Source organism: Chinchilla lanigera, unplaced genomic scaffold (genome assembly GCF_000276665.1).
Source record: "Chinchilla lanigera isolate Chin_1 unplaced genomic scaffold, ChiLan1.0 scaffold00057, whole genome shotgun sequence".
In the NCBI taxonomy this organism is placed as follows: domain Eukaryota; kingdom Metazoa; phylum Chordata; class Mammalia; order Rodentia; family Chinchillidae; genus Chinchilla; species Chinchilla lanigera.
In genome coordinates this window covers 1,502,513-1,512,697 of record NW_004955458.1, presented here as the reverse complement: position 1 = coordinate 1,512,697, position 10,185 = coordinate 1,502,513, and the positions used below count along the sequence as shown (strand labels likewise).

The window sequence follows — 10,185 nt, the reverse complement described above, 5'->3', positions numbered from 1 at the left end:
TTTTTTTTTTGGTACTGGGAATCGAACTGCGGACCTTGCGCTTGCCAGGCAGGCCCTTGTACTGCTGAGCTATATCCCCAGCCCCCAGCACCCCCCTTTTTTTTGAGACAGGGTTTTGCTGCGTACTTCAGGCTGCCCTGGAACTTACTTTGTAGCCAAGGTTGGCCTCGAACTCACAGCTATCCTCCTGCCTCAGCCTCCTGAGTGCTGGGATTATAGATGTGAGCCACCACTGGCTGGTTTGTGTTACTTTTAATTGTTACATACATCTTTTTTTGGTTTTGGTTTTTTTTTTTTCCAGTACCAGGAATCAAACTCAGGACCTTGCACTTGCCAGGCAGGCGCTTATGTCACTGAGCTATATCCCTGGCCCTTCTCTTAAGACTATTGAAAGAACCAGAATTGTCCAGCTTAATACACATGCTTCCTTAATATAAAAAATTTGTTGAAATGATCTGAAGGAGCCTTTGGAACCTTTAAAATGTGGGTGTCCAGAATCTGTGAGCCAGCCAGCGTGGTGGCTCACGCCTGTAATCCCTGCCCTGGGAGGCTAAAGCAGGAGGAGTGCTGTAAAGTACAGGCTAGCCTAGGCTACGTAGCTCAAGGCCAGCCTGCACTACAAAAGCTATTCGCTGTCTCAAAAAACAGAACAACAAGAAAATCCATGAGCTAATGCCAAGGTAAAGGACTGAGTTTTACTTTTATGGTTGCTGCTTTAAAGATACTTCATGACTATAATTTTATTTGGGGATGAGCATTTTTGTTTTTTTAACCCTTCCATATTTTGTGAGTATGATCTGCCAAAGATGAATGTATAAATCTAAGCTTCATGCTCATCTGCTCAAAGCTACTATTAGCCTTTTTTAAGATTTATCTATGATGAAATCACTAGGTTCTTTATGAAGGGTGACAAGGTCTCCGCGTGCATGCTCCATCACATTAAGAGGGGAGTAGTTGCGAGCCACACCCACCTGAGAGTAGGGCGCTGAGAGATCAGTACATTCCAGAGAGGGGCTGTTGGAAAACACCATCTGGAAGACACTGTCCCGTGAGGGTGCCAAGTTCTGCTTTCTCATAAATCTTGGCACAGTTGGATATCTAACCTCTTGCCCAGGGACTGGATTTAGGTGTGTCCTAACTGAATTTCAAGAAGACTGACACTTGAGAGAAATTCTCTAGACTTTAATAAAAGGAACAGAAAAATTTTGTATAAAATTATTTTAAAATAATAATTTGTGACTGGGTGTGGTGGCGCAGGCCTATAATCCCAGGACTCTGGAGGCTGAAGCAGGAGGATTGCTTCAAGTTCAAAGCCAGCCTGGGCTACATAGTGAGTTCGAAGCCAGTCCAAACTACATAGACAGTGTCTTTTTCTTTCTTTTTTTTTAAATTTTTTTTCCGGAACCGGGAATTGAACTCACAACCTTGCGCTTGCCAGGCAGGCGCTGTGCCGCTGAACTAAATCCCCAGCCCCTTAGACAGTGTCTTTTTAAAAAAAAATTATATATATATTAATGGTAGTCAGAGCTTGGGGACCATGCAGCCAAATGGAATTTATAAGGCAGCTCTTATACCCACTTAGGGTGTGTGTTTTAATCTAAAAGAATAAAAGGTGGGGTACTCCCTTACTCACAGTAGCAAGAGGTTCAGAAAACCAACAAACAATACTCCAGAGACTGGTTGATGCATGCTTTAGTTTGATTTTATTTATTTATTTATTTATTTATTTATTTATTTATTTATTTTTGTGATTCTGAGGATTGAATTCCAGGGCTCCATAGCTGATTTTTAAAGGATCGTGAACTACAGCTGTGCTAGCCAAAGGGCGCGCGTTTCCTCTCTAGACACTCCTCTCTATTAATAAAGTTTGTGTTGTCTGTATGTGGCTTGTTAATGGTAGGGGTGTTAATGACCACAGTTAATCTTCTTTCTCAACTCTTTCCTAATCCAGTCTCTTAAATAGACATTTAAAAAGCTTTTAACTCCTCTTGAATTGGGTGCTCGTGGGCTTTTGGTGAAGGTGGAGTGATAGTTATCAGCCCATTTAACAAAAGCTGAGACAGCCGGGACAGCTGTAATGTGTATCTCTGTGCTGTGTTTTTGTTAAAATGCCACATGGCTAATACTTTGGAAATCATAAATTCAGTGCAAGAAAACATCTTTATAGAGGGTATTTTAGTTTTATGCTGTGTGTGTTACATACCTAAGACCATGGTATTTCAGGATCCATAAAGAGCTAAGGACATAGAGCAGATTAAAATGGTTCTGTAAATGTGGTTGATTTTCATCTGTTTTATTTACTGAATACTACTATATAGAGGATGCCTGGAAGACAGTGCTGTAGCTGGCAATGTAATCTCCCCCTAAACTACTTTCTTTCTCCAAAAGCTTTAGGGGAAGAGCCTGGACCAACTGAAGCCACTCATCAGCATATTTAATCAATCCATGTGTGGGGAACTTTGCATATGTTCTTTTCCTTCCTTGCTTTTTAGTCATGGCTTGCTTTCTGCAGGATTTTCCCCACTTAGAGAGCTTGTAGAATTTATATGTGAGCTCTAAAATGAAAAGACAGCTCATTGATCAGACACACATCTTGACAATTGGCCAGGCTACTGCCTCCCGATAATTTGGTGAGTAGTGCAGCGAAGCAGTGTATACAATTGGTTTTCATCATATTATTTTTATTTTTTTTAGACAGGGACTCACAATGCAGTTTAGTCTGGCCTTTAACTTGTAGGTAGCCCAAATTGGCCTTGAACTCCAGATCCTTCTGTCTGTGTCCCAGGTGCTGGGATTACAGGCCAGTGCCACCATGCTAGGTTCAGTTTTCATTGTTTTGAACTATAAAAAAGAATTTAACTTTTTAAAATGGTGGTGCATCCCTGTAATCCAGGCTACTCAGGAGGCTGAGACAGTAATATTGCAAGTTTGAGGCCAGCTTGGACAGTTTAGGGAGATCCTGTCCCAAAATAAAAATTGAGCTGGGTGTGGAGGTACATGCCTATAAGCCCAGCACTTAGAAGGCTGAGGCAGGAGGATTGTTGTGAGTTTGAGACCAGCCTGGGCTACAAAGTAAGTTCAAGGTCACCTGAACTGTATCGTGAGACCCTGTCTCAAAAAGACAAAAAAAAAGGGGGGGCTGGGGATTTAGCTCAGCGGCACAGCGCCTGCCTGGCAAGTGCAAGGTCATGAGTTCGATTCCCGGTACTGGAAAAAAAAAAGACAAAAAAAAAAGGAAAGAAAAATTGAAAAAGGCTGGGATGTATAGCTCAGTGGTAGAGTGCCCCTGAGTTCAATCTCCAGTACCACAAAAAAAAGATAAGTAGTAGCAAGGGTACTAGAGCAGAGTCTGAACTAGACAAAGCAGACAGAACAGACTGATGCCAGGAACCTCATGTATGTGGTTCTGTGGTTCTGAATTTGATTGGTTAGTTGGGCATGGTGGGGCACACTAGTGATCCCAGCACTCTGGATGACCAAGGGAGGAGAATTGTCCAGTCTGGGTGATTCAGTGAGACCCTATCTCAAAATAACTAATTAATTTTGAGACAGGGTCTCACTGTATAGCCTAGAGTGGCCTTAAACTATGTAACCCAGACTGGCCTCAAACTCAAGCAGTCTTCCTGCCTCAGCCTCCTAAGTACTGGGATTAAAGGGAGTGCCACCACACTCGGAACTCAAAATTTAAAAAGGTCTAGCTGGGCGTGGTGGCACACACCTGTAATCTCAGCACTCAAGACCCCTACCGAGTTCAAAGTCAGCCTCACCTATATAGTGAGACCCTGAGACCCTGTCTATAAAAATCAAAACAGGAAATAAAGGCAGGGGATGTAGCGCAAGTGCAAAGGCCCTGGGTTCAATCTCTGTGTGTGTGTGTGTGTGTGTGTGTGTGTGTGTGTGTGTATGGTTATGCCAAGGGCTAAGCATTTTACCTGTCTGGGTCTCCTTACCTTTTGTGTAAAGCCTTCTGTAATTGCTGGGAACCAACAGTTTTAGATGTTCTCTTTTACTCTCATAATACGTGGAGTCCCCCTCCACCCCCGCCTGCTTCACCTCCTCACCCCTTTTTGGGGGGGGAAGAGTTATCTGTTAAGAGTCCCCTGTCAGCAGTTTGAAATGTGGGTTCTAACTGTGCCTGACCACAAAGTTCTTTAATGTTTTTCTAAGACTGATTTTTGTCCAGATCCCTGGTTTAGGTGCTTTCCCTCAGCATTTAAGACTGTGAAGGGAATTTGCCTTGGCTCACAGACTTTTTTGTTTGGTTTTGGTTTTGGTTTTTGAGACGGGGTCTCGCTATGTGTGTCATTCAGGCTGGCTTGAACTCATTTTGTAGCCCAGGCTGGCTTCAAACTCTCAAACTCCCAGCGATCTGAGTACTGGAATCACAGGTGTGCACCACCATGCCTGGCCGTGAATATGTTGATTGGGGCTTCTCTTTTCTGTGTCTCTATAGGCTCTAGTCGCCAAAGTCTGTCTATAGTGGTTAATGTTTTTACCAGAGAGTTGTGTCTGTATTCAAGAGGAAGCTAAGAGCTGTCTTGCTTGAAAGATTCTAGAAACTTGAGAAGCCGCTCACCCCTTTCCATGAAGATTTCCACAAGGATAAGGTTGCACTGTTCTCTTCCCCAGGCATGGTATCCGGATTCTACTTTAATCACTCCGTCATCCTGCCTTAGGGTCTCATTTCTCACATGGGAACGCTCCCCCCCAGGCTCAGCGTGCGCCACCAGCGTGATGCTTTATCTGGTCCAGGCTCTAGCCCTTAAATTGTCCGTCTGGCTTTGTGTTTCATTTGACCCTAATACACTGGGTCGCACTGTCTAAAAGAGAATTATGTCTCCTCCTCTGTCTGGGTGCATTTCTCATTTCTTATTGCGGCTCCTGAGCAGATCTGTAACTTCAAGGTTAAGATAAGACACATTCCATCAGAACTATGTCGTCATCCTTGCCAGCTTCTGATCTGTGACTGTCCGGGAGATTTACAAGACAACTGCGTGCCATTCTTTAAAGAATATTATGGTTGGACTCTGACTCCTGGCATCAGGCCCAATTCGATTTGTCAGCTGTTACAAAACCCATTTCCCAAAGAGAGAGGGATCTCAGCCCATGTGCCCTTTATGCAGTTTAAGGATGAGGAGAGAGCTGATCTGAATCCTTGCTGCCTGATGTTTAACAGAAAGAGTGGACACTAGAATATTTTGTTCATTTCCTGATTGAGTTTAATTTTCTCCTCCCTCCCTCCTTCCCTTCCTTCTTGAATGGGGGATCGAGTACAGGGCCTCACTTTTAAACATGCCAAGTATTGTATCTCTATGGTTGAGCTCTATCCCCAGCCCAAATCTCCCTCCCTCCTGCCTCCTCTTTCTTTTTTTGTCTTTTTGAGATCTGGTTTTGCTATGCAGTTCAGGCTGGCCTTGAGCTCAGTTTGTAGCCCAGGCTGGCCTCGAACTCCCAGCAATCCTCCTGCCTCAGCCTCCCAAGTGCTGGGATTACAGGCATGCACCACCACACCCGGGCTCTGAAACCCCTTATTTTAAACATTCTATCAAAATGCTATCATAGCTGTCCTTTTTTTCCTATCCTTTATCCCTTCACAGAATTAGCATTAGTCTTTCTTTTTTTTTTTTGGTTATTCTCCGGTACTGGGAACCGAACTCACGACCTTGTGCTTGCCAGGCAGGCGCTTTGCCGCTGAGCTAAATCCCCAGCCCCTAGCATTAGTCTTTCATTCTGCCATTTTCAGTGCTTTTCTGACTAAGTACAGTGCTTTACCCTTGAGAGAATCTACTCTGTTCTCTGAAAGTTTATTGGTTTTCCAGAGCCTTAAAAAGGGCACTGTTCCTCCTTTTCTTGCTATCTGCTAACATGTTGAGCTGCATGTGATATGGTTTACCAGCTTAGGAATTTGGAAGGTCACATATTTCCTTCTGCTATTGTATTGGTCCTAACATAGTTCTACAAAAGATTCTCTTTGGGGGACATAATAGCTCTTTGGTTTGAATGTAAACTCACTCTTTCCCTAGGAGGTAGGCAGTGGGATTTATTTGGCTTGCTATAATGGTGCTGGGGTTAGATCTAAAATTTATTTACTCAAGACCATACATGGCAAGTTAATCACAGAACCAGAACCCTGTTTTAATTCTCTTTTCCTTTTTTTTTTTTTTGTTTGAGACAAGGTCATGCTGTTATATCCCAGACTGGCCTTGAATTTACTATGTAGCCCAAGCTGCTGCCTGTGAACTCTAAGCAGTCTTCCTGCCTCAGCTTCCCCAGTGCTGTATGACATTACAGTATGCACACCCGTAACCCTGGCACTGTTTTAATGTCTTTGGCCTTATTTTTTTAACCCCTTAATTACATAAGATTAAGAAAAGGTAAGAATTGGAAAAGGCAGTTTTTATACAGGTTTCTTGATAAGTCTTTTCAAATTTGAGGAAATCCCCTGTATTAAAATTTTTTACTTTGCTTGCATAACCTATTGTTTCCTCTGAAAGCCAAAATAATGGCCTTTGTCCACTTTTGATTGTCCCTTGTCCTTACTCTCCTATGGCAGTGACTTCTGGCTCTAGAGTTCCCTTTGGGTGAGGGTGTGGCTCAGGTGGAGCCCTGGCTGAGCAGTGTGAAGCCGGGGTGCCTTCTGCCTCTGAGAGGAAGGGCTCCCCTCTGCAAAGCACGGTGAGGGGGGGACTTTGGAGCTGGGGCCAGGTGCAGAAGATGTTACTGGAACTTAGTGTCTGTCTCTCTTCTTTATTCCAGTCCTCCCTTTCTCAAGTATAGTACTAGGGATTACTGATATAGGGCGTTGTGTACTAATAACGCACCCAAGGGGTATAATTACTAGGAAATCAGTTTTGTAACGTTACCTGAACAGCTACTGAGTATTTTAATTTAACAGTCATGGGGGTGGCTGACCCGCCCTTCCCTCCTTTCTGTAACCCCCGTGCTTAGGAATTAATTTTTCCCCCACTATAATTTCAATTGAAAGGTTTTTGTGGGTTTTTTTCCTTGATTTTTTTTGTCATTGTTTCAAGTCTGTGGATTCCAGTTCTGTGCCTACTAATCTTCCCAAGAAAGAAAGTTATATTGTTTCTTTAAAATGCTTCCCCTCCCCCTCTTGTTATTTCCCCCCAACCGATTTTAATTAACTGTACAGTGACAGATGGTAGAAAAGGCCCTGCCCAAAATGCTTCCAGTGGGCTAGGCTGGGGGTGGTTTCTACGGAGCCTGCTGTAGGAGTACCTAGGCCTTCCCCTCCCCCTTCCAGTGAGCTCTAATCTGGTTAGATGATCTTAAAATGCTATTGATTAATCTGCAGTGTTTTTGAATAAAATCTGGATTTAAAACCCAAGAAACCATTCCCTTGAGCTCTGAATGCCTTAGCTTGGAGGCCAAGGGAGGTACCTTACAACTTCACCACCCAGTCTTCTCTGAAAAAGAAAGTTAAGGCTTTTAACTTTTTCTTTTGCCTCTCCCCCTTAGTCTGGTACGGCTGCCAGTTGCCATGGCAACGGACTGGGACAGCTGCGCAGTGGCGCCCTGGCAGCTGGGTGGGGGCGGGGGAGCTGCCAGCCCGCCAAGCCCCAGACCTGGGAGGGAAGGCCCCTCCTGTTAGCCCAGAGGGAAAGAAAGAACTGGGGCGATCCGGTAGGTAAAGGAGGGAACCCCAATTCATTTAATTTTGGGGCCTTTCTTCTGCATGAAGGTATAAAGGGGAATTTTCCTCTTCCCTTCCTCAAACTGAAGAACACATATGTAAATCTGTTTTTCCTGGTGAAGCAGGGGAGACCGTAGCCACAATGCTTCCCTGCATGCGTCTAACATGGGGCTGGTTTTAACCCCAGCGCTCTGACCTAAACTGCTCAGCTCCCGGAAATTCCAAGGTGAGTGAGGGTGGGGGCGGGGTACGCTCCCTGGAATATGACATTTCCTGTCTCTGGTGAGGTCGGAGGCAGAATTTTAAATAAAACAAATCAGATAGGTTTACTTGAAGCTTAGCAGCCTCATAAATTCATGGAAAGATTATGTTAAAGCCCTCTATCTACATTGCCCCATGCCCCCTCTTCCAAATAAAGTATCTTTAAGGAAAACTTAGCTTTGTTATGGGGCATTAATGGTTACAGGCAATTTTTCAGGTGGGCCTACCTATTGCTGGTAAGTTCTGGAGGTACGGTTTCCGACAATGTGTTCTTGTAGTAATTTCTTAAAATGTACTAATTTCAAGTGAATTGATAATGTAACTTGTGCTTGTTTGCACGTAACTCCGAGACTAGTGGCCTTTTTGGCCAAGATGAAAATATTTCAGAGTGCTGAAGAACATCTTCAAAGATTACAGCAAAATAGAAATGAAGTTCAGCTAAGAAAACAGTTCCTGGTACTCTAGACTGGAGGTACCATGTAACACGGTGAAGGAAGAATTCCTAAAAATGATTAAGGGAACAAGAGTGTGGAAATTAAAAAAGCAAAGCTAAGCTAAATTCTCCGCTGAGCACCCCCTGATGTGCATATTTCTGAGTTTAACTCCATTTCCATTTGTGTTGCCGTGCCTCGGCTTCCTTGGGCCTATGAATGGCTCCTCTGTGCCTGGAGGGGCCTTCGTGTTGATGCTGAGTCTGGAGCCAGACTTTTCCCCTCCTCCTCTTCCTTTGGCCCAGAGTCAACTTCAGTTAAGAGGCGAGGCACCTCCTTAACTGTTTGGGTTAGTTGAGCCCTGGGAATTACTGAATACTCCAGTGACTGATTGTGAATTTTAGGACTAAAAAATTTTTTCCTCCCTTGCTTCTCTCCCATCCCCAGATGAGCTTGCTAAAAAGGAGACTCACTGTGTCTGAGATGTCAGCTTTGCTTTTGTGAGCTGATGGATGCTCTAAAGCAGACAAACTTAGTTTGTGTAAGGGAAATGTACCGAGTCACTGGAAACGTGATGAAAGATGCCTTAGCAGGCTTTTTTTTCCCCTGCTAAAAGACAGGTCAAGAGGCTCAGAGTAGAGTTGCATGTTGGTGGTTTTCTTTTTTTCATTTTTATAAACCCTTACTCACACTGGAGGGAAAGATGTTCTTGTGTCCTTGTAATTTTCCTCAAGGTTTACCACGTTTTTGTGTCCCTGGTGTATAAACACAAAAGTAGCCAGGATATAGAGCACACTGTTTATCATTTGGAATATGAAAATAGAGGACTTTGACAACTATGCCAGCTAATAATTTTGATCTCTTTAAATGAAAAGAAACTTATAGTTGGGGAAGTGAAGATTGGCCCATTTTTAAAAATTAAATTCTTCGGAATTGTCTGTGTAATGATTATAGATCCAGGAAAACGGTACCTGCAGCGTGGTATTCCCCCCTCCTCTGTCAAGACAGTCTTTAACCCTGACTTGGATTGTAACCGTTTGGTCCTTCCCCTTTGCAGGAACCCGGTGGCCTTAGTCCTTCAGGTGGAACAGTGTGCGACATGGGAAAGAAAACCAAGAGGACAGCTGACAGTTCTTCTTCCGAGGACGAAGAGGAGTATGTCGTGGAGAAAGTGTTAGACAGGCGTGTGGTTAAGGGGCAAGTGGAATATCTGCTGAAGTGGAAAGGCTTTTCCGAGTAAGTGCTTTTCTTGGGCCTCAAGATTATGTAAAGATAGAAACTTTTAGTTACTTGCTCAGGAGCCACTCGTTTTCGTCTTTTCTGTCCGTTTGCGCATGCTCCCTCCTGTGGAATTCGTGTGCTGGGGACATGGCTTTTGAGAGGCAGTATAATGATGCGGTTAGGGGCATAGCATTGGGAGCCGGAGTGCCTTGGTCCACATTACTGCTCTACCACTTGTAATACTAGCTGGATAATGGCTCATTTTCTTCATATTTTTCTCCTCAGTAAATAAGGATAAGAAATAGTATTTAAACCAAGTTGTTGGGTAGATGTGTACAGCCTGACACATAAGCATAATGTAAATATAAATTGTTAGTACTGCTCTTGGATATAGTTTAGCTGACATGTATACATTTAAGTAATGAGCAGATCATGGTGGTACACACTTGTAATGGCAACACTTGGGAAGGTGAGACAAGAGAATTGTGAGTTCAAGTCCAGCATGGGCTGTTTAGTGATTTAGTAAGATGCTGTCTCAATTTTTTAAGAAGGGGGTGGGCTGGGCATGGTGGCACATGCCTATAATCCCAGCACTTGGGAGACTGAGGCAGGAAGATC

At 43.8% G+C, this 10,185-nt stretch overlaps 1 protein-coding gene across 4 annotated transcripts in view; it reads left to right on the top strand.

Annotated features, from left to right (window-relative positions):
• The window catches only part of Cbx5 (chromobox homolog 5), a 42,699-nt gene that overhangs the window by 16,952 nt on the left and 15,562 nt on the right, over nt 1-10,185 (top strand). For 2 of the 4 annotated variants that reach the window (XM_005397212.2, XM_005397213.2), the window contains one exon: nt 9,404-9,582. In XM_005397212.2, the coding sequence (XP_005397269.1) occupies nt 9,404-9,582 (179 nt within the window). Of the gene's footprint in view, nt 1-7,527; nt 7,645-7,681; nt 7,881-9,403; nt 9,583-10,185 lie in introns of those variants that run through there. The other 2 variants (XM_005397215.2, XM_013520945.1) reach the window with 2 other exon arrangements.